Source organism: Aulonocara sp. 'chitande type north' Nkhata Bay, linkage group LG6 (genome assembly GCF_057382095.1).
Source record: "Aulonocara sp. 'chitande type north' Nkhata Bay isolate Kocher_YH1m ecotype deep benthic linkage group LG6, A_spYH_male_GT1.1, whole genome shotgun sequence".
Classification (NCBI taxonomy): Eukaryota; Metazoa; Chordata; class Actinopteri; order Cichliformes; family Cichlidae; genus Aulonocara; species Aulonocara sp. 'chitande type north' Nkhata Bay.
Genome location: NC_141349.1, coordinates 8,126,406 through 8,151,417, shown reverse-complemented (window position 1 = coordinate 8,151,417; position 25,012 = coordinate 8,126,406). Strand labels below are relative to the sequence as shown.

General features: G+C 41.9%; 2 protein-coding genes across 2 annotated transcripts; one reads left to right on the top strand and one right to left on the bottom strand.

The window, feature by feature from the left end:
• Positions 1-1,418: 1,418 nt before the first annotated feature.
• On the bottom strand, positions 1,419-14,310 carry stx10 (syntaxin 10). Its single transcript, XM_086294838.1, has 9 exons — positions 14,237-14,310; positions 13,652-13,727; positions 12,699-12,792; positions 10,481-10,575; positions 8,097-8,159; positions 4,935-5,036; positions 3,465-3,571; positions 2,666-2,760; positions 1,419-2,060 (listed from the first exon to the last, which is right to left on the bottom strand). The coding sequence occupies exons 1-9, from the start codon at positions 14,269-14,271 to the stop codon at positions 1,984-1,986; spliced, it is 744 nt and encodes a 247-aa protein (XP_086150964.1). The 5' UTR covers positions 14,272-14,310; the 3' UTR covers positions 1,419-1,983.
• Positions 14,311-22,313: 8,003 nt separating this feature from the next.
• ier2b (immediate early response 2b) lies at positions 22,314-23,859 on the top strand. The gene has a single exon (XM_086294837.1). The coding sequence runs from the start codon at positions 22,467-22,469 to the stop codon at positions 23,016-23,018; it is 552 nt and encodes a 183-aa protein (XP_086150963.1). The 5' UTR covers positions 22,314-22,466; the 3' UTR covers positions 23,019-23,859.
• Positions 23,860-25,012: the final 1,153 nt, after the last annotated feature.

Here is a 25,012-nt window from a genome sequence, read left to right as displayed (position 1 = left end):
TGATTAGTGTAAATGTGTGCTAGATGGAGTTCAGCACTGATGTTAACTGCAGTTATTATAATCTGAAATAATCTACTGCTAGTACCATTAAAGCTGCATTGGGCAAAAGCCCCTCCCACGAGAGGCACACGGGTGTGTGCGCTTCATTTGGGTTAAAAACAAGACAACATTGAGTTGAGGCTTCCCACAGGACTCACACCCTTTTCTTCCAAGTCCCCTGCTTAAATCCAGTAATCTCACAGAAGTCCACCACATTCCACTTCCACACAGATTTCATTCCTCCTGTCCCTTTCCCCACTTCCTTACCCCCGTGTGTCCTGATGGCACAAAACACAACTACAGGACGTGCACGGGTCCAGTCTCTTCTCTGACTACCTGCAAGTTATAATACGCTGTACAGTTATTTTGGAGTAATGAACCAAAACCATATCATCTAACCCAGCTTTAAAAACCAGGATCGGTGGGAGTGATCATCTAATACTTCAATTTGCACAGATCAGATTAGTTAACAATGACCAGTGCTGTAATTGCACAATCAGCTTTGCAATCAATTCAGCACCATCACTACATGAAACCTGTCAAGCACCTGTCTGATGTGCCGTTACATTATAATCATGTAAAAACAATTCCCAGGTTTAAGTGAAACAGTAAAAGGAAGCTCTCTGTTCAAAACCCTTCATGTGCCTTTACATTCATGCGCCTCCGTGTTGTTTCAGACTGACACGTTTCCCGGTTTTTGAGCTACTTGCCCTTCTGAAGCTGGGACAAGAGCTCACATTAACTTACACAAAGCTCTGGCAGTAAAGGTGCTTTCAGCCTTACCCACTCCTGCAACAGGCAAAGGCACCTGACCTCTGACCTACAAAACAAAGAGTTCATTTTCTCTAACTGGGTGATTAAAGCTTGAGTGAAGATATCTGGATCACACAGGATTAAAAATCAGATGCTTTGTACAAGAATAATTTCCATTTACACACAAAAAGCAAGTCAAAGCATTTACACAGTGCTGCAACACACCTCAGTGTGGGTAGTACTGCCTGACGTGACACAAAAGAATAGAAATGAGCCTCAGGCTCCAGCAGAGGGAGCTCTAAGCCTAAATCTAGGCTGTGTGGGGACATCCTGCCCAGCAACTATTCCTCTGCTCATTAGCTGAAGCTTTTCAATAAAAAAAAAGAGAGGCAGAGCCATTCGCTTGAAGCCAAGGTTTTCTCTCTTCAACCAGTGAGGGTAACAAAGCCTTAGCCAATCGTGTGCTCAAATGTCTGCGGGGGTGCGAAGGAAGGTGGCCTTTGCCTCTCTGTGGCAGATCACTATCAGAGCAGGAAATGAATCATTTATGTCTGCTGAGTAAAAGAGACTCGGAATGAATCTGACAGGCAAAACCAGGATCCATAAGATCCCCCCCCCCCCCCCCCCCCCCACACACACACACAGCTCAGCAGCACTTTTTACTAAACTCTTCATCAGTGGAGGGAAAACCTGCACACCTGCCCGATGCTGATTACTGCTAGCAAGGAGTAAGCTCCCAGCATGATTTACATCTAGGCACACAAACAAACTGCACATTTCAACATGGTATAAAAATAGATTTAAGGCAACACTGAAAATCCTCCCCCATGCTACTGCTGTTGGCTTAAAACGAAGCGAACTTTAGCAGGTTTGTGATTTTAACCCAACAGGAGCGGTCCTCCCCGAGTCCCTCTAACTCCAATGATAACCAAAATGCATCAAAATAAAAGACATAATACCACCAGGGTCCCCCCCCTCCCCGTGCTAAACTGTGCTGCTGAGAGACCAGCAGCACCCTTTCCACTAGAATGGCTGAAGTGGAGTGGAGGATCCATCCTCACTATAGCCTGCAGATCACCAGCTTCCCCTCAGCACAAAGAAAGGGAGTGATGGGAGGGGCTCTGTAACCGTCCAGCCATCCAGACAGGGAGGAGTCTGTGAACGGGGTCGAGAGGTCATAGACTGCTTATGTCAGAGTGCAAAGAAGAGGATGAGGACCACGATTAGGATGGCGACCAGGACACCGATGGCACACCACTGTCTCCGACCTGATGGACACAGCACAGGACATCATTGCGCTACAGTGTCGCAGAGCTTAAAACGACCTTAGGCAGCATAAAATATTACAGTAAACACACCGCTCTTTTTTGGAAGGAACTCAAGTTTTTGTCAAGCTTATTTTCTTTTTCCAACTAGCTTTGTGTCTGATTGGGCTACGACTGATGATTGAGAGCTGATTCAAGTACCCAGCATAATACTGAGGGTCACACAGGAAATGTTTTGGCCTTTTAGCGCTTCCCTTTCCTGTTTCTTCATTTCATTTCTGTTTTTACACACTGCTGTGGTTGCTGTCACTCTTTTTGACACAAGCTGTGTTCCTCACAGTTTTGTCTGCTATAACAGACAGAACAGGGGAGATGAAATGAATGAGAAACACTCAACGCTAAACAGCATTGCAGAAACTGGAACTAGCAGATAGGCTAAACTTTGAGAGCAATGTTTCAGGGTCTACAGAGTCACAGTTAAAATGCACTTCTCACAGCCCGCACTGACTGATTTAATTCATAAATCAGGCAGTGTCACTTTAACTAAATTAATTGAAGGTAAATTTTCTGTGAATGTAGAAAATATAACTGCTTGTGTGTAAACTCACTGCTGGTCATGTGAGACACTTTCTCCAGCTTCTTCAGCACAGAGTCCATGCGGGACGATGTCTGGTCCATCTCATCTCCAAAATCCCCCAACATCCTAAAAACAAAACGAGCGATACCGCGAGAACTTTAACATCAGCATCTGCACATTGTGACCTCACAAAGGCTTGGCTGTTGCAGGGATGTGGACGAGATTATAAGAGGATCAATGAAAAGTTGCCTTTGCGATTAAAAGGCATATCATCTTAATTTGAGGCAAAACGACAGGCTTTTGAGAAAGATCAAGACCAAAAGATTTGACCTTGGTCTTGATCAAACTGGACTGCGGCTCAAGACATTTGTAGTTTCAACAAATTTTGGCGATTTGTTTTAAACATTTGGATTCATTACAGCGAGTTACAGCAGGCTTTTGATAGGACATTATTATATAAATGGACAAAGCTGTAAAAAGTTTAGTGGAAGAGGTGCTTTTCGGTGATGTTGGACACACCCGAGCCTGTAATCCAGTCAGGATTTAGATCAAGTACATCAAACAAAAACCTGAACCTGGTTTAGACTGTCAGGTGTTTGTGTGTGTGTGTTCAAAACCCACAATCCTGAAGTGCTGCTTAACATGGATGTAAACACTGTGGGGCTACGAATGCATTCAGTATTCAGTCCTAACTCAGCGGTCACACATGTGACATTTTTTATAGGCATCTAAAAAAAAGAGCATATGATGACTGGGACACACCTTTATGTGTTATTGTGTTTTCTCAGCCAACTGAGGAAAAGCTCTCAAAGGTGTGCATGTGTACTCACACGGCCTGCTCATCGAGCTCGTCTCCGATCCGTCCAGACATGTCTTTGAGGACTCTGATACTGCCCGACACCAACTCCAGCTGCTCATCCTGCTCCTGCATGATCAACTACACACACACATACACGCACCCATCACTTCAAAGGACAGACTTACATCTCTTTACTGAAGGTTTTCCATAATCCTTCAACTAACCTGAACCTAATCCTAGCCTAAAGATCTTCACCCTTAGATGTAGACGCCAACACTTGTGGGGACACAAGAAAGACATACAGGCCGTGAATGTGTTCCCGGTAAAGTTTAGTTACTTTTTATAGTTTGCTCTCTTTTAAATCACATTTCTGAGGAATGAAAATTGCAGAGAGAAAGAAGAACCTCCATTTGCACGTTTTCCACCCGCAGCGAGAACACAGAGCTCTGAAACATCACAAATCATTACTATTTTTTTCTTTCGTGTATTGTATTTTCCGTTCTATACCACATTTAAATGAATGTCTTTGGACATATGAGCTCTCATTGAGAGAACAACTGCCCCAACCTCCAAGATGCAGCCCCCCCCCCCAAAGATTCACTCTTGTGTCAGAACTGACTGATTCTTTTCCGCTGCCTCTCTTTGGTCTGGATGTCATTGCTGTTTCCATACAGAAATACCAGTTTAAAACCAACACACACACACTGGTTCAGCCTCAGTCACTCACTGCTTCTGACCCACTCTTGGTACAGAATTACAGTATTGGGAATTATTGAAATTCTATTTCCCTGCTTGGTAAATCTGAACCTTTAAAAAACAAATATGTTTTTGTGTCTCAGTGAACAGTTTGTATCGAGGGTGCTTCTTTTCAGAATCTCTACACTAACCGTTTAAAGAAAAAAAAAGTTCCACTAAATCATTTCATTGAATCAAATCATACACTGCTACAAACCCCCCGCAGTGATGTCAACGCAGAGGAGACCACATCCTTGCTGAGGTAATGAAACAAAAGGTCAAACTTTTCTTTCATTAAAAAAATAAGACATGAAGAAACACTATTTCTTACTAAATACCACAACTTGACACAGGATGTGTGATCACACACTTTCATCACCAATATCAGCGCACACCGCAGGAAGTAGAAACCCACAGCTCATACTGTCTTTCACTTCACTCACAGTGTGATACTTTGCAGCACGTCTCCTTCACCTCACTGCTACGCTGCAGCAGCAATCCTTCACTGACGAGCTTATCTTTCACTCCTTCTGTGTGATCCTTTGATTAAAGCTTTTCTGTCATCTATCACATGACAAACAAACAAAATATTCCGATGGGACTTTTCATGAATCCTCGTTTTACATGTAATCATTTGTCACACAACAATATCTCCTTTAGTCCCTTCCCTTTTTTCTTCTCATTTCTTCTCATGCTTCCCCCATCTGAGGCTTTTGCTTTCCTCTTTTTTGGCTCTACATCTGTTCAGTTTCAGCTGGTCTCTTACCTGCTGTTGCTCCTGCTGCTCCTGGATGTATCTGGAGTTTGCAGACACCAGATGAGCCTCCAATCCTGTTGACCTGTCCTGGCCCGATGAAGTCAGCAGAGCCTGGACAAACACAGACACGAGACTCAGCCTTTGCAGAAAATTGGGAGTGTACGTGTATGTTTGTGTGTCTGTGTGCTGCAGGAGTTTCCAGAGGAGAATTATTGTTGGAATAATAGGAGTTTGACAGCTTTTCAAAACACAAGATGGTGCAGTTATTCATTTTCTGTGGCAGATGGAAACTGATCTGTCTGTCAGGATTTCTCAGCTAATGTAGAGCAACTTTTGCAGTAGCATTGTGCTCCATTAATATAGCTCGTGCCTTATCATCAATAGAACAAAAACAAGAAATCCTCCATGATAACGGTGTCCACGTGAACTACAGCGAGGCTCGTTTGTGAGTTATGTAAGGTGCGGCTCGTGATGAATGAATGGGCATTAAGAACATAATAAACTGAAGTGAAGGGTCAGGTCCTCTCTCTCATAAAACAAGGTTATTGAAAGTAAATATGAAGCTCCAGCAGCCAAAGTTAGCAGTGGACTTCATTTACTACCAGGTTCATAGAAACCTTCTTACTTTCTTCAAAGAATTAGCACACATGTAAAACCAGCACATTTGTGATATTTGGACACTGGCAAATTTTGTTTCCTGTGTGTGCCTGTTCATCCTGTTTTCAAAGTTTAAGAAACTAATAGAGTAGAAAGAAAAACAGTAAGAAAAAAAACAGCAGGACCAGAAGAAGGAAGCAGAAAAATGAAAAAAACATTTTTACACACTGAGAGAGCAGACGCCTTACATCAGTGTAACAAACTTCAGTCTTATGTTACCAAAAAGACAAATTGTGCAAACTTTTAGTAAATACAGCTATGAAATCAATTTAAAAATCCTAGGTGAGATTTTTCACAATTTATTTTGTGTGTTCGAAAGATTTTTTGGAGAAGTTGACCTTAGACCTTGAGGTCCAGGTCACTGAGATTTAAACTCATCTGAGATCTTTAGTAGCTGCACCTATGACATGAAGTTCAAAATCCTACATCACCTCATTCTCGAGTTATTGTATTCTCAAACCTGGGAGTTCGGGCCAAGCACCTGCTCACCCAGCGGGTGACAATACCCCATCAGCCTTTTACGGCTGAGGGGTAAAAACTGAGGTGAGAAAGTAAACGGAAATGCAATGTAGGATTCAGACAATCACAATAGCTTAGTCATATTTCTAGGGAAGTGTAGCTCAGATTACAGGAGCAGATTTTTACCTGGTCCTGTGCACGACAGGTGAAAACAGATGGTGTAGATGTAGAAGTACGCTAATTTGGAGTTCCACAATTCAGACCCTGTACCTCAAATTGCATTTTACCCAGTAGTGTGGATATATATATATTAGGGGTGCAACGATATTCGTATCGATATTGAACCGTTCGATACAGTGCTTTCGGTTCGGTACGCATATGTATCGAACAATACAAAATTTGTAATTTATTTTATCAACTTTCCTTCTGACGATGCTGTCTGTGTTGAGCGCTCAGTGAATCTGCGTTCGACTACTCCGCCTAGGCTGCACTGTCGAGCGCAGATCCACTGAGTGCTCAACACAGACAGCATAGTCAGAAGGAAGAGCGCAGGGCAAGCTAGCAAGACAGAAGTTAAGCTCCCCTTGCAACATGGACCTCCCCCACCCTCATTCAGATCTGGCGTTTGGAATTATTTTGGTTTTCATGTGATGTATGACCCTGAAGGTAAGCGAGTCATGGACTAAAGTAAAACAGTATGTTGGATGTGCCATGCAATGCTCAATTACATGGGTGGGAACTAGTGTGTTAGCGCAGTTAGCTCGTTAACATGTTGGTCGTCTAGCCCCACGCACGGGGCGATCGGCGGTAGCTCGTTAACGGAGATTTGCCGTGTTGTGGCGTTAAGGTCATTTCAACGAGATTAACCTGAAAGCACTAGTGGGAACACAACGAATATGACTGCACATTTACGCCGACATCATCCTAGTGCAAAGACCAAAACAACAAGCATGCTACTAACTTTAGCCGAGTCATTTAGACAGCTGTTAGCACACGAGTCTCCTTATGCTGCTGAGAATATAGCCCAGAAGAAGCGGATAGTATAGCTTTTATTTTGGAAAGAGACATTTCTCTGTAATAAACTCTCTTTTCCAAAGATGAGTCATTCCTCAATCAGATACAGGGCTCGCAATATCGCTAGCCCGACGTCCCGGAGCTAGCGATTTTTTCAGTCGGGCTACCAAAATCTATCTCTGCCCTGCCCGTCGGGCTATTGTAGGAAAAATATATGTCAATGCTTTTGCATTCTTTCAGAAATGTAGCTGGGTAATTATGTCATTGGCATCGGTGAGCCACTGTCAATATGTGACATATTGAAATCGCGTTTGAATTTGCGCTTGTTTTTTGCTTTCACTTTGCAATCGCGCGAACTGTGTATAGAGAGCGACAGCACTGATTGGTGAGTGATGATAATTTGTGCACCAATTCCTCTGACATCGTCTTATTAATCGTTAGCTTACTATGCAAACATGACAAGTGAAATCTCCCGCAGCAAGCTTAAACATGTGAGAGGTTGATCGCGCAGAGAATCGCTGAGCTTATGTGAGTGCGTGTGTAAAAGCAGCAGGATATATATATTTTAGTTCTGCTGAGCCAAATAAGACAGGTCAGGGTGAAGAAGTGACAGCCAAATAAAAGCTTACCACAAAACGGAGAAGTTATGACAAATCAGACTATAAGGCAAAAAGAAAGTGCAGCTTTATGGTTTCATGGACAAAAGAATTTCTGTGGCTGCAATATGACGAGCTAATTAACCAGGGCTGCACATAAGTGGTCCGCAGGTGCGAATTCGCTGTCAAAATAAAAAACACGCACAAGGGTTAGGGTTAAATTTAAAAACTGTACTTTTGAGTTAAAATATATATTTATAATTTTAATAAATGACAAATTAAAAAGGCATGAACATTTTTTTTGTATCGAAAAAATATCAAACCGTGACACCAAAGTATCGAACCGAACCGAACCGTGAATTTTGTGTATCGTTGCACCCCTAATATATATATGTTATGTGTACACAGTGTGTGTGTTTTGTTTTATGTTTACATCTTCACCAACCTGTCTGTTCTTCTTCTCTGCCTGAGCCACAGCAGAAGGGCTGGACAACTGATCCTTCATGTCCTATACAGACACACACACAAAAAGCAAAACACAAATAATTACACCTCTCATTTCACAATTTGTCCCAATAGCAGCAGAAAAATCCTTTTAAAAGCTGCCTCAGTGCAGACATGTTCATTAATGAGATTTTCTGTGCTGCTCCAGAATCGCTGTCAGGCAAATCAAAATGTCAGAAAGTCTTTTGTTCCTTCACAGCGGAGCTCTTCTGTTTGGCTCCGGTGACTCAGTTCTCCAGGCCTATTTTAAGAATGCCACCTTTGCCGTTAAGTCGTAATAAAAACTGACTCATGTTTTCCATTGTGCCTACAGCTTGGACACTGATTTAAATTCATTAAAAGTCAGGAGCTCAACAGCTGCAGCGCGGTTAAATATGTCGACAGGTAGAAATAAACTGTGTATGTGGTTACAATAGAAACAGGGAAAATGAATAAATAAGTGTTGCTCGGCTTTGGGAGCTGCTGCTTTGACTAATGTTTGACTTTGCCTCTACTTTATTGGTAACACTGGAGCTGCAAAGACACAGCGGAGGCCTTCCAGGGAAGCAGCTGTCTGCGCTCCATCAAGAACACTTGTAGCTACTGGAAACCGATTTCAAAATAAAACATTATACCCTCAGCGTAGGTATAAGCTAAAGCTTGTTAATTAAAATCAAATAAGAATAGCTTGTTTTTAATTATTATTATAATACTAGATGAAAAATATTCTTTTGAAAAAGGCTTCTGATGGATCTGGGAGTACTACGACTTCTGAACCATTTATGAGATAAGGCCTAGATCACCTGACGCCAAGGAGTTTTTGGAAAACCCCACTGAATGATTACTCAGTGTGTTCAAAATAATAAGTGTTTGTTAGTCATACTGTGTTTGTGTGTAAATATGTTGCAGAAGATTAGAGCACAACTTATGAGTCATCAAAGCAAAGAAAATACTGGTAAATCTAGTTTCTCATTTTCATTTAGATAAGGGCTTTATGTTTAGGCAAGAGTGAACAATAACTCTGAAATTACAAAAATTTGGACAGTGAAGTACATTGCTCAAAAAAATTAAAGGAACATTTAAAACACATCAGATCTCAACAAGAAAAAACTTGCTGGATGTGGGTTTATACTGATACTGGGTATCATGTTAGGAATGAAAGGACGCCCCATCGTTTGATGGAAATAAAAATTATCAACCTTCAAAGGGCTGAATTCAAAGACGTTCTGACAAACCATCACTAACCCACCAGCAAACAGATCATGCGGAACGACGTTACAGGCAGCGTAATGTTCTCCTTGGCTTCTCCAGACTCTTTCACGTCTGTCACGTGTACTCAGGGTGAAACGCACAGGGTGCCAGTGGTGGAGTTGCCAGTTCTGGTCTTTTAAGGCAAATGCCAATCAGGCTCCACAGTGCTGGGCAGAGAGCACAGGACCCACTAGACCACATCCTGCACCAGGCCACCCTCATGATTGTTTGGTCAGAGATATTCACACCAGTAGCCTGTTGGAGGTCATTGGAAGCTCTGGCAGTGATAGTCCTGTCCCCCCTTTCACAAAGGAGCAGATATTGGTTCTGCTAATGTGTTACGGACCTTCTACATTCCTGTCCAACTCTCCTAGAGTAACTGCCTGTTTCCTGGACACCACGTCTCCACCATGTTCGTCAAACTGTGCTGGGAGACAGCAGAACATCTGGCAATGGCTCATATTAATGTACCACCCTGGAGGAGCTGGACTATCTGTGCAACCTCTGCAGTGTCCAGGCTCACCTCATACTTCCAGTAATGACACTGACCGTTAAAAAATCTCAGCGTCCTCCACCTCCAGTCCTGTTTTGGGGGTTGTCTCATTGTTGCCCCTCTAGTGCAGCTGTTGTTAACTTCATGAACATCAAAGCAGCTGAAACTGATTAACAACCCCGCTGCTACTTAACTGACCAGATCAATATCCCACAAGTTTAAATGACTTGATGCTGTGCTCTGATTAAAGTGTTCCTTTCATTTTTGTGAGCAGTGTAACATGCTGGATAATAAATGTTTTGTATTCAAGGGTAAATACAGAGAGACTTTTGACAAAACTCCAGATCATCATGTTTAAGCAGATATCACTTTATCAGGTACACCTTTGAGACTTAAAGCAACCGTATCAAATAGCTCTGCTATAAATTAAGAAGAGGACAACTATGTTGTTTCATCTACAATTTGTCATCTGCAATGTTTTATTCATGTCATTCACAAATGTTTATTGAGCACACAACAACAACAAAAAGACCACAGGACTTGATGTCTGAATATACAAGAGTGTGGAAACAGGAAAAAAAATGAATTCAGGTTGAAGTTACCTGGACAGACTTCCTGGTTCGCTCCACAAAATCTTTCCTCTCCTGAAGTTCATTATCACCCAGTCTGAACTTCCCTGGATTTGACTCCACGATGCCTGAACCAGTCAAGGACCCACCAACAAAACGGCTCAATCAGTGCTACATCTCTTACAAGAGTGATACATGGTACTTAACGCAAACCTTGTGGAGAATTTCACAAATGCAAAGATAGCACCAAAATCAGATGTGGCGGCTGATTCATACATGAATGTTCAGGTGACCACTGTCTAGAGACAGTTTTGGTATGACTGCTGTGCAATTACACCTGCTTCTAGAAGGACTTGTGTTATGGTGCTGACCAGGTATTAGGGCTGAACGATTATGGAAAATAATCTAATTGCGATTTTTTGCCCCAATATTGCGATTGCGATGCGATATGCGATTATTTTTTAAGGTATTTGTCTTCTGTATTATTAAACAAAGACAAGCAATACATCATATAGTATGGCCAATACTATATTACATTAATTTTAAACTGTTCTTTCCTGGAAGACAGACCTCTGTTATGATGACATGAGGTGATGCATGAATTGATGACTGACATTTTTATTTAACTTCTTCAATCACAACAGTATATTTGAACATACACAATAGTTTATTTTTAGCTTACAAACATCTGAGCATAAAGTGCTGACAAGGAACCCTGGTGTAAACATTAAAATGAAAGTCAGTACAATGTGCAGATTGCAGAAATATACATAAAAAAAATCAGTGGCTTTACCACACTCAGTTTTTCGACATCTGTGAACTACTAGACAGTCATTCAATTAAAAAATAATATTAAATAAATAAAACTAATAAATAAAAAATACACACATCTTACTGATCTCTGCAGTCAGTAACATTACACATAAAGTGCAAACATAATAGCAATTGTATAAACACACACACAAACACGCCTTTAAAGTTTAAAGGCGTGAAATTGGACGGTCTAGCCTTCTGAATCAGAAGGCTAGTTCTGATTAGCGTCACCGCTGTCTCGGTGGAGTTTAATAAACTCGGCCGTCTGCTTCTTGCTATCTAAAATATAACCAGACACTGGTGTAAATTCTCGACTGTCTCATACTTCTGTTTAATAAGTTTTCTGTTTGACGTTTAGTCAGCTGTGTGAAAACCAAGGAGGAACCCACCCGGGGGATTAATAAAGTTTTATTTTATCTAATCTAATAACTTTAATCTCAGCCAAACCGATTTACTCACGAACAAACAAAACACTGAAAAAAGCCCAACAATAAAATTTTTAGGTTGTCTAAGTGACTTATATATTACGTTTAACCCGAGCAGCGAAACTCCGCGGTGATCTGAAAATGATGTGCCGGGAGTTGTGCCGTTCTCGGCCGCATCAGTAACCCTCGAGCTCCCGGCTAGCTGTCGAGCTGGTGGGTAGCAGACGCCTCTGAAAACGTCGAAGCACTTTTGCAAATATGGGATATCTTGATAAACCGAGCAGATATTTGATGTTTACACAACTACTTTCTCGCCTGAAAATATGTTAAAAGTTTATTTTGTGACCCAGAAAGATTAGTATGAGTAATTTTAAAACTTAGTAGCGGCCGCCATTGCTGGAAACTGGAGTTTGGCTGGGCCGCGCTATGAATTCTGGGATATGGTAGTAATTTGGACAGCCTTCGGCGCATCGCTGTGACGTAATCGGTCTACAAATGCGGCCTCAGGAGGATGCAGCCCATGAATTGTATAATATAATCGCAGTATAATCGCAGCCTTTGCGGTTAGAAAATTGCACTTGATCATGTCGCGATATTATCGCAAATGCGATATATCGTTCAGCCCTACCAGGTATTGCATTAAATTTCAGGTATTCTGACAACCTCTTGACTCCCTGGATTCATTTCACACTTATTAATCCGTCTCCATCAGTGATGACAAAAACCCCACAAGAAGTTCAGGCATTTAATAAAAGCTTGCCTTCTCTTCTTTTCCATCAGCAGTGTTTCCTGATATGTTCCTGAGTGCTGACAGCGACTTTTCAAATACTTCTATGGTAAATTATTATGTAACTAAAATAGTTCCAGTTTAGGAGACCAATCTGATTAAACAGGACGAAAACAGGAAGACAGTGTGCACAAAGAACCTGTTTGTTTTAAAAATACTGCTCATCATATGATGACAGTGCCATTGTGGGGCATTAGGAAGCCATTTGTTCATGCTTCAAGGATACTGATGGTTTCACTGAGGTCCTCTAGGTCCCAGTCTATGGCCCTCAGACAGTTTCTCAGTTCGTTGGCGCTCCAGTCTAGTTCATCTCGACTCACCTGAAACAAACAGACCCGGGGCAAATTTACTCATCCAAAGGTGTCAGAAACACTGGCATTGATTATTTTACAATTTTCTTTTTACAATTTTCTTTTTGGCCAGAGGGGCCGATGGCGCGATATGGCAGCCTCGCTTCTGTCAGTCTGCTCCAGGGCAGCTGTGGCTACAACTGTAGTTGCCTCCACCAGTGTGTGAATGTGAGAGTGAATGAATAGTGGAATTGTAAAGCACTTTGACGCCCCGAAAAGTGCTATATAAATGCAATCCATTATTATTATTCTTTTATAATTTTGATTTTTTTTGTTTTCTGAAGTGATGCAGATGACATGTGACATCTCTTCTGTTCTGGGTCAATCTGATCCGCAACATAACAGGGGGGTTAAAATGCTAAAAAACAAACAAATAAAACTAATACTTCGAAAAAACTTTAAAAAACAAAAACAGAGAAAACATTTTCATAGTCGAATCAATAAGAATGAGTAATAATTTTATTCCGCAGAAATAAAGTGGGGGGCAGGGGTTTAAAGGTTATTTTAATGCAATACTTGTCCAAACATTTATGGAAAAAAAAAATTGGACATGTGCATACCAGTTCCCCTTAATTCCTATGAAATATTTAAGTGTCCAAAATACCTTAAGGCCCTGCAAAACTTTGGGCAGTATACACATCCTATTAAAAACACGAGAAAATAAACCTCACACAAACAGCAGTGAATTAGATGCCATGATAGCTCGATAAACGCGGGATTATTTCCAGTTACAATATTTAAAACTATAATGAACACCTGATGACCCTGAAAAGTTGTGTGCCATCCTGGCAGCATGTTTGTACCACGTGAGTCAGCCCATGAGGCTCACCTGTGTCCCCTCCTGCAACAGCTCCTCCCATCTATCAAACAGGCCCCGAGCTCGAGACAGGGCCTTCTGCACCTCCCTGAACAAAAACACACAACAGGAACATTATCAGCGCGGAAAATCATAGCCAGTTGACTTCGCCCTTTAATCATTTAAAGTACAGGGGTGTTTTCCGAACTGAGCACTGCAGCTACGCCCCTCGGTTAACCAAAACAAACCCCAGTTCCCATGCTTCCTAACTTCGCAACGACTTTAAAGTGCCTGACCACAGCCAGTCCCACAGCTGGCCCGTGTTTTCACTGACAGCCAAGTGGGGTGTGGGTAGAAACGGATTTCAGTGAGTGCTGAGTTCATCGCTCTTATATAAAAAAAAAAAACCCAAACTCACTGCGCCCCTCTGCGCAGCTGCTACAGTAGCACTAATGCTAACTAGCTAGAGCTAGCCGCTGGGCTAACTTCTCTGATATAACTTTGCTTTGAGGGGAAAAATAGCAACAACCCCGCGTAACTAACATTCAACACGCTAAAAGCTGTAGTTAGTTTATAACAACGCGAGCTTTCACGTCTCATTTAGTTTTCATTTCTCACCCCTTCACAACGAAAAATGGGTCTTCTATCGACATGTTGTTTCCTTCCTCTTCACACCTAGCGCATGCGCACGTCACTGGTAGCGCACAGACGTAAAAAAGACGGGGAGGGGAGGTGGAGAGTTGGGGGTGGTATGGTAGTTATATAACTCAGCTCAGTAACAGCTATGCAGGCGCTGTCCGAGCCTCTATTTGCTGGGACTTCGTCACAAGCATAAACACAAAGGACAAGAATAAAACAGTTATAAACAAACAGGTAGATAAAACAGGTATGGGAGCTGGACATAGTATATATTATTTGATTGATTCAAGTACAAAGTTCAGACCATGTACTGCAGATTTGGAAAAGGTAATGGAAAATTCTGTGAGCAAGAGGGGCAAAGTCCATCTGATGATGACAACAGTTTCATGGAAAGTGCTTTCGCCAACCTCAGTGTGGAAATGTGACCTAGGCTGATGTGTCATTGGACACTATGGAGGTCCTATTAGAAATTAATTTGAGACAATCCATGAAAATGGTGAAAGAAAAAAAAGGGATAATAGCAGGGTGTTGCTAGGGGAGAGAAAAAAAGCATGCTCGGCAAATCCTCCACAGCCGTGTTTGCATGCCTCCGTCCTGTCCCACCCATTTGTCTCTATTTCTGTGGGCTTTTCTCAAGCCCACCCTGTCCTGCCCAGCTCCTTCCTTCCTTCCTGTCGTCATCCTGCACTCCCCCAATTCCTCCCATCCTGTCCTGAGAAAATTCACAGCTATAGCTATAAATGTCCCGTCTTCTGTTCCAGGTTCTCTCAGTCCAATGGAGCACGTTTGGAATGTGGCGGCACGGCTGATTCTCATCATTGTCGGCTTGCCAATGACAAATCTGCAAATCTGACAAACTGTGTGATGCTATCGTGTTGATACGCAACAAAATCTGTGAGGAATGTTTGCAACACTTTGTTGAACTCGTGGTGACTGTTCTTATTTAAAAGACTAAACTCTTATTTTAGTACAGCTGAAAACTACCAAGCTGATCAAACGAGGAGTAAATTTGCCCAGTCAAGCATCTGAAGCATCATCAGTGGAGGGTGTGAGGAGCTTTCAAAACTCACCAGATTTTTTAAAATAAAAAAGTGTGTTTTTTCCCCCCTGTGTTTGGGAAACATGGTGTACTACTCCTTTTTAAAAAACACTGAAATCTGGCTCTTCTAGGTGTCATTTAATAAGGACCAGTGAGGCATCCTGTTCTCGTCTAGATGAAACTGTAGTATGAAATCGTATTTTCCCCCCTTGTGGAATAGACTTCATTTCTTTGTTTTGAAGATTTGATTTGATTGTGAAAGGTCAGAAAATAGTCTCTTCTTATCGTCCATTTTCCGACTGCAATCAATTGCACAAACGTCGAAGCTTAAAGATACAAGTAATTGTATCTTTAATCACAACATGTTTTAGTCATGCTTACATAGTTGGAAAAGGGGGTTTTCTGATTATCAGTATGCCTTTTAACTTGATGACCTCCCACTAGCTGTGGGAGGTCATTAGCTATGTGTCACTGGAACACAGGAGTGGTTGTAGACAGCGGGCCTATGTACACATAGATATTCCACCGAGGATCATAAACACATTGAAACAGAATTTCAATGGAATACGATCACTGATTCTGATTCCAGTAATAACTACTCATCATCTACAATATTTCTGACCAGTTTCACATCATATTAGGTAAAGATCTTCTCTTTTAAAACCAGGGTTTTTTGTAAGTGACCCCAAGTTTTTGAGGGGTAATAGCACCAAGTCAACATTTACACACAAGTCACAAGTTGATTTAAAGTGCTGTTGTGTTCGCATAGCCGGTACTATCCCAGGCTTTCAGTTAGCGTGTCATAAATGTGATGTCATAAAAGCTTATCTAGATTTACAAATTCCACAAACAAATAGAGAGGTAACCATTGCACATGTAAACACACGCACACAAGAAAGAAGAATCAAAGTTTGAATGCCTTTATTATCCAAAAAGCTTTCATTTTCGTCGTTTGGAAAACTGTCTCCCTCTGTTGCATTTAGAAGCCCTGCTCTTTGTTTATGTGTGTGTCATATGTAAACACATTTCTGGACCATCATTAGGCAGACAAATGTTTGAGCCCCTGCCACACAGTTAGTGATTATACAGCACAACACAGTCACAAACTTTTCACAAATATGCTTTAAAACTAGTTGTAGTCTGTACAGTTTCATGTCCACCATCCTTCGACGTTCTGTTTGAATAAGAGGAAAATACCTTCAAAAACCCCTTTGATAAAAAACTGATACGAGGACACGTTTCTGATTCTTACAAATTCCATTCGTTCTGTCACTCGATCTGTCGCCGTTGCTTCAGTACTGTCCAGCTCAGCTGAAGGCAGATCTGCCTTTGATGGAAACCTTGACTCATTTTTACCCTAACACCGTGATGTAGCAGGAAAATCTTCTTTAGCGGAACAAAACAAGATCTGAACTCAACCAAATCATGCCGGTATAAAAAGGGAAACTGGCTCAGAGTCAACAAGCAGGAAAAAACAGTCAGAGAAGCGAGTCTAAATATAGAAGTCTGACCCATTCCTTTGTGGTGCCTTTAAGTGCTCCCAGTAAGAATGACCTAATGCAACTTGCTGCTGCTAAGTGCGTTCGCACTTCCTCGCAGACCGAGGTGATTTATTTAAACCACTTGTTTTTGTCGAAGCACTGATTTAAAGTCAAGGATGCTGGAACCACAGGGTGTTTGCAGCTTTTGGTTACAAAATTAACAAAAATAAAAAGTAAAAAATGATTTCTTGGTTATCACACAGTTAATCCTTTGTCAAGAATCAGAGCCAAGTGTAAATCAGCTCTATTGAGAAACTGCATCTGCTTTTCAAAGCTGTCTAAACGTCTGCCATTTATCCACTGGCTCGTGAGAAAGCAGGTATTATTGCAGATTTTGTTGCATTGTTACGAACACTAGCACAAAGAAAAGGAAGTGCAGTTACACAGAAGACTGCAAGAGTACTTATAACTGTGTGTTTTGCTTTATTTTTTTATTTTGTGTGTGTTGTTTTCAGTGTCTCATGGGAAGCGCATGATGGGAAGTGACAGTACATGTGGGCCTCACAAGAAATGTGTAGCTCAGAAGGAGATGTGCTAATCTATAGAAGCTTTCCTACTGAAACAGACAAAAGCAGTTCACAACAGAGATGCTGGGACTGGAAAAAGGAAACACCTGAGTGTGCGACTGTTGCATATAAGAATCAATTCAGATTTATTTTCCGCTTCCCATATGGAAAAGAAATAGTAAAAATTTATAAAAGACTTGCATAAGATGTGGCCTATACTGAATCATATAAGGCTTATATGGTTTACTCATGAAAGTGGCCACTTTCTCATTACTTTCATATATTGTTTTAGTAAGTATCCAAAACATACAAGTTTCATTTATATAATTTTTCAAGGGATCTTATATCTGTTTTCACTCTTGTATGCTTTTCATACAAGTTTCACACAAGACAGATACAAACTTTATAAGATTTATTTATATCTTTTCCTAAAGTAATTACTTTGTTTACCCGGAGGAAATGTTCAATCAAAGTTGCACTCAAATAAAAATAGAGTTTGTAAAGCTGCAACCTAATAAGTAGAGAGTGTGTGTGTGCTTTTGGATTTACAGCAGGTTTCTCAGCAGGTCTTAAAATCAGGTAAAGACAAACTGATCATCAGCAAGAGTGAGCAACTAAGAAAAAGCAGAGGTTTTGAAAGTTCGCTGATCTGGAGCATTTGGGTGTGTGATAACACAACGGCGAGGAGGAAAAACCTCTACAATGGAATTAAAGAAGAAGTTGCTGCCCATCAGCTTGGGATGGGTTATGGGGCATTTTCAGACAAAATGAAGTCTGTCATTCTACAATGAGAAAGATTATTCAAAGATTGAAGACAGTTGTCAATCTCCGCAGGAGTGGTGGTCTAAGCAAATATACTCCAAAGTCCGACCAAGCAATGCTAAGAGAAACTGCAAAAGTCCCAAGAGCTACATCTCAGACTCTCAGACCGGCCTCAGCCGGTATGCGAAACATTGAAGTTCACGACAGCACATTTAGACAAAGACTGAACCAGTATGGCTTGTTTGGAAGGGTTGCCAGGAGAAAGACTCTTCTATCTAAAAAAACCCCCAAAAAAAAACCCCACGGCAGCTTGGTTTGCAAAGCTGAACAAATCACAAGACTTCTGGATCAATGTCCTGTGGACAGACAAGACCAAAGTGGAGATGTTTAGCCATAATACACAGGGCAATGTTTGCTGGAAACTAAACACAGCAGATCAGTATAAACACCTCCACTGTCAAGCAAAGTGGAGGAGGGGTGATTTAGACCTATTCTGCAACCACAGGACTTGGACGCCTTGCAGTCACTGAGTCAACGGCGAACTCCTCTGTTTACCAAAGTATTGCAGTGTCACATCTGTCTGACAGCAAACGTTGGAAAAAACTGGGTCATATAACATGGCAATGATCTCGAGAACACCAGCAAATCTACAACAGGAAACAGCCTGACTGAAATGCTACGGTGGGACCTTAAAAGAGTTGTGTAAATATGAATGCCTGCAACTGTCAATGAACTGAAGCTACACTGTCAAGAAGAGCGGGCCAAAAGCCCTCCACAACAATGTGTGAGTGTGATGAAGTCGTGCAGAAAACAAATGCTTCAAATTATTGCTGCTAAAAATGCTTCTAACAGTTATTGAGTCATGGGGTGTACTTGTATTTTTCTTAGATTTTCACACACTGCTTCCACATTTTGGTTCAGCTTTTGTCAGATGACGACGTGGTGTAATATGTGTCATGCACTGTTGTTTATCTAAGGTTGTATTTATCTATATATATATTTTTTTAATTTGGGAAGGACTAAATTATTTTTTATTGTCCTGATAGGTAAAACTTTGGGATTAAAATAGGGTGTACTTTCTCTTTCCCTTGACTGTGGATATCCTACTGAAGAGCATTAACAACCGTCCTTAAAAAATAGACGATAGCAGCTATGGCGCTTTAAAATGTAGGCATATGTTAATAAAATCTCAGCCATTATATAATGTTCATTGTAGCAACTGTTTCTATGCTTTCCACCTGTAGTCTGCTTTGCCAACTAGGTCATCTCCCAGCACTACCAACCACTGTTTACTGTATCCTATACAAAGAATTACTGCGCAGTGAAAAAGCAGGCCCTGCCCTCTAGTCTGCTGCGCACACACACACACACACCAACTCACACTCCCCGCTTCACATTTGGCCTTAGGCAGAGGCAGTGTAAGTATAATCTCACATAACATTGTCACCATAGCGACGGATCCACAGACCTCAAGTGAAGTCATGTTTAGTTGTTTTCTTTGCTTAAGATCTGCTCAGCTTATATAGCTCATTAAACGTGCATACTAGGAGTAAAATGTGATTATAAAAAAAACAAAAACAAACTGCTAACAACAAATCAGTTTATTTTTTTACAATTTTTACTGATTCAGACCAAAAACTTACGTGATTGTTGAAAGAAAGAATGCAAGTAGTTTATTGCTACTTGCATTCTTGCAAGTAGCAATAAACTTTGATCATTTGCTTTTCTGAACATTTAAAGCGATCTCTGATAACATCTTTGTGATCTTCTAATTCGATTCTTTTACCCAAGTGTAAAGTAAAATCTATCAAATGTAAAGCAACCAGCTAAAACGACAATGTTTTGTTGGCAAAGTCATAAAAATATATTGCAGCTATTGCAGCCCACTTTATTGCCCCTATTCTTTTACACGTCCAGTAAATTGTATAGTTGGAATAACAAAGAAGACAGTGCATGCAGTGCAAGCTGTATCCAATATATTGTTTGTGTTTCTGGTGCCATGTCCACGTCATCAGGGAAGGAAAAGCAGTGATGGGAAACGTTTCCATGGTTACCGCTTGCATGTTTTACAGCACTTGAGGGCGATGATTACCAGTGTTAGTGATAACGAGTGTAATTGGGATGCCGCGCCAATGATTATACTGCACTGACTTGCAGTTGTGTGACAGGCAGAGTTACGTGTGGGCGTAAAAAAAAAATGAAAATGAGTGCCTGACGAGAGGGCATAACTGTAGTTGTACTAAGTTATGGAATTTGCCTGATTTCAGGTGTATGAGTTCATTTTGTTTGATTGCTTTACTATTTCTGTCCTCCCCCACACACCCCTCCACACACACACACACACACACACACACACACACACACACACACACACACACACACACACACACACACACAGTGAGATGCTTCAAAGTATAAGAAATTCATTTTTCTGCTTTTTAGTTCAAGTTTAGTTTAAAACACAAATTTACAAATATATTGATAATGTCACAAAGCTGTGTCCATCTTTTATATACAGTCCATCATCCCCACGTATTAACCTTAAACTGACCTTTACTAAATACCCAGAATTTGCATTTAAGCGTTTTTGTAGAAAAAAAAACAAAGCAAACTCAGACAGGTTTATGACACAAGTAGGCTAAGTGAAAATATTTACTTTTGTCATGCTGACTTCTCTGATGCTGCAATCTGAATGGAAGAAATAGCTCGTTGTAGCTTTTATGCCTTTTTCCTTCACCTATTGTCATATTTCATTGTCCCTACCAAATAAAGGGAGAGATAAATAACAAAATGACTGATAAAAGTGCGTGCACATCCGTTTGCTCTCTGGAAAGACTTCTATTACGCATTTCTCCCTGCAGAATCTGAGGCTTTTCTGCGCTGTTAGGCTAAGATAACATATTTCCAATGGGACTTGAAAGCAGCACGGACAGAAAGGCTCCTGCCGTTTGACTTCGGTCGTACAGCTGCTAAGTAACCTTATTTACACCGGTGATAACTCCATATATGGAGTACAGATGACGCCACCACCGCCACCGGGCACACAGAGACAGAGGGGACCGTGGGGAGGAAGGGCTGCGGTTGCGCGTTCGCGTCACGGCTTTTCCACTGTGCGCGTTCCCAGGCTACCGGATGAGCCATATATGGAGGCAGAACGTGTGAGTGAATGACGCGGCGAGCGCATGAGTGTGTGGTCCAGGCGTTACTCCTGTTGTGGGGACCTAAATCTAGTTATAGAGCGTCTTCATGCTAAAGTGACAAACACACAACAAGTTGGTCAGATCTGAAGGTTTAAGTTTGGGACTGGGGCTAAGTTTAGACAACAAGCACTCTGGGCTAGTTATGGTTACAGTACAGCTAGTCATGTAAGTCAACGGAATGTCCTCTGAAGTCACGAGTATGCTGCTCTGTGTGCTTGTGTGATATAGAGGAGGAGCCAAAACTCACGAGAAACTGAACACACTTCCTTTTCCCACGTCAGTTCTTCGAATTGCTGCCTGGGTTTTTACCCGAATGTAAACAGCGGTTAATCTCACGCTGCTCAATTACCATTCTTCATTTATTGCTTTTTAAAGGTACTTTACATTCAAAAACATCCTTAAACACCAGGCAGCACATCTGACATCTGATGTGCTCAATAGCCTCTCATGTTTCAAACCTCTGCTCGTAAAGTTGCCACGAGCAAGTTTTTTAGATAGATAGATAGATAGATAGATAGATAGATAGATAGATAGATAGATAGATAGATAGATAGATAGATAGATAGATAGATAGATAGATAGTAAAGGGCGATTTAAGCCTACAATGATAATAAAATAAAATGTCTTAGAAATATTTTTGAATAAAATATGCATCAAACATTGAGACCATGTTTGACATATTTAAAATGTTTTATAGAAAAGTTTGAAAATGATAAAAAGAAAATATGTTACTAGAAACCAAAGCACCATTCAAGTTGATTACAGTTAAGGGAAAGATATCCAAGTAATACAAGACAAAACTGTGAGGAAGGAATGCTAGACAGAACAGATGGTGTGTGTGTGTGTGTGTGTGTGTGTGTGTGTGTGTATGTGTGTGTGTGTGTGTGTGTGTGTGTGTGTGTGCTGCTGCTGCTACAGCTACATCAGGTGTGGGCGGCGCCTGTTTGTCACTTACAGAGGAATGAAGTCCACATTACGTCAGAGAGGAAATAAAACACCACCCTGCTACTCACACGCTCTCATTTCTCAGATGACAACAAACGGAGAAGAGCCGGAGTCTGAGCTAAGATAGAATACAAGCTAGAAACTAAAGTTAAACTCTGCCTTTCGCCTTTGGTTAAAGTGCCAAAACAACGGTGCGCAATTACGCACAGAAAAACAATGAGTGCCACAACAGCAATGGAAGTGAACATCGAAGCCAGGCGGATCCTGGCCGTGTCTATAAGCAAGCTGTACGCCTCCAGGACCCAGAGAGGAGGACTGAGACTTCACCGGAGCCTCCTACTCTCCCTGGTCATGAGGTCTGCCCGGGACATCTATCACTCTTCCCGGGAGAGCGAGGTCCTGAGCGGGGCGCAGTCAGCTCCGGAGGAGCCGATGGACACCAGCTCCAGCCCAGGGGAACAAACCCGGCTACCAGAGCCTCAGTCAGAACCCCAGCTGGTACTTAACTCAACCGAAACGGCTCCAGAGGAGCCTGACAACACGGAGGACGGGTGTGATAGTGAAATCATAGAGGACAAAGAGAACTTAAGCCCTGCCAAGCAGTCCAGGAAACGCCGAGGGAAGGCGTCGGCGGCGCCTGACTTCCTCCCGAGTAAGAGGGCGAGGCTGGAGCCCGGGGAAGAGAGGTATGAGGTCCCACTCGGCAGCTGTCGCGCCGGGGAGTCCCTGACCACTTTGTCTCTAAATCGGGTTATACCTGCCTTCTGAACAGATGGAGGGAGAAATTAGCCTCCTATGGGGACTTTAGAGCGGAGTGATTCTCTACTCCTCGTTAACCTATAAGGGCGCTGTGATCCCTTTGCGCACCGCGGAGCTGACCTACATCAGCAGTCCCGGGACAGTGGGATTACCGGGGCACTGGTCCGAGCTCTCCGGTCAATCACAGTGTGCCTGCCGGGCTTGTAAAGCCCCCACAGATAACAACAAAGCACACAAGGAGAAGAAGCGGGCCGGCAAGAGAGACGGCGGAAAGTTTGAGGAAGAACCCGAAGGGGAACTGGTTGTGTTGCTTTTTGTTTCCTGGTGATTCACCTTCAGTTTAATGAGTCCAAACAAGTGACTGCCGCTGACTCAAAGTGTGTGTATGTGTGAATCAGCAGAAAGAGACTTGAGTCAGACAGAGAAGAAGTGAAGTGGTTAACAGTTGACCATAAACCAGTACACACACACATACACACAAAACCGGGCATTCAGGGATTTCCCGGCCTTTACACCCGGATATCACACTGAAACACTGTTAAGAGGAAGGACAGTTGAGGCAGACACACTGCTGCGCATACATTTACATGCACGTTCAGCTGCTGCTGCTGTGGACTTTGATAAATCGATACTACTGCTTGGGGGACTGTCCTACATACTGTGTTCACATGGCTGTCCACGTGGGGTTGGAAGCCCATTAATTTAAACTGTGTGTGTTTTAATGTCATTGAAACCACCTTGTTCATGTCTCGTCTGTGAAATGATGTTACCTCACATTCAAAGCTGCTTTTTAATTCATGTGACTGAATTAATGTTGTAAATGTTTCTAATAAACATGTAGAAACGTTAATGAGTTGTCCTGAAATCTTTGTTCTAATAGACTGACGTTTAAAGTTTCAAACACACACACACACACACACACACACACACACACACACACACACACACACACACCTCCTTTTCAGATCAAAAGGTCTGCTAGTCAACATTAGGCCACAGTTTAGAGGGTCAATCCTTTAAAACAGGAGGAGGATGGTACAGCCCAGCGCCAGTCTGGCTTGCTGTCACTAATCTTGTGCTTACACTAAGACACATACAAACACACGCACACACAAATGAACAGCTTCGCTGGTTGTACCACTTCCTGTGGATTATGACAGAATTCTGAATCACATCCTACCAACATGACCTGACACCGATTCGGTGAGGGGGTATTAGAAGAGTTACGCAACATCGCAGCTGGGGCCAAACGCCGCTGCTGAATAATGCACACAGCAGCAGGTGGTGTTTAGAACTTGAGGGTTTCCTCATCATTAACTTCCTGCCAGCTGCCTCGAGTGTAACTACACCCCGAAACTCAACGACGGAGGCGACTCTGATCAGGTTGTTCCGGTTGTGCAGTCATCATCCTCATTATCATGTAAGATCCCTGTCACCTTTAACATTACCCTTCACCCACGTCTACTTCCTCCTCATTTACCGCATATTGAAGCAGAACCTGAGGTGAAGAGGAATTAAAAATGAAAGAAGAACTTACACAGCTCACACAATTACAACTCCCCCTGACCCCAAATACTGAAAAATTATAATTTTTACTCCTCAGCTTAGCTGTTATTTAGTAGTTCTGGCAAATCATTACCATTATTTTTGCCACTTATGGGTCACATGCTGTTCTAATGTAGGAGAGGATGGCAACACTGCTGCAACAAAGTGTGAGAGGCAGAGCTATAAATAAGCCAGGCTGTTTGTAAAAGACTGGAGTAATTCTTCAGTGTGACAAATATCCTGTTGACAAGACTCGGACACAGTATGTGGAATGTTTGCTGAAAAACCAATTGCGATGAGTTCATGGGTTTGATTATAGTTGCAGCCACATTTAGTACACAGTGAAGTCAGCAGTGAAGAAAAACAAGGTTCCTGGAAGTCTGATCATGGCATTCCTTTATTACACATGAGCTACAGTGCAGAACAATGGAGAGCACTAACATGACTGTGAACATTTA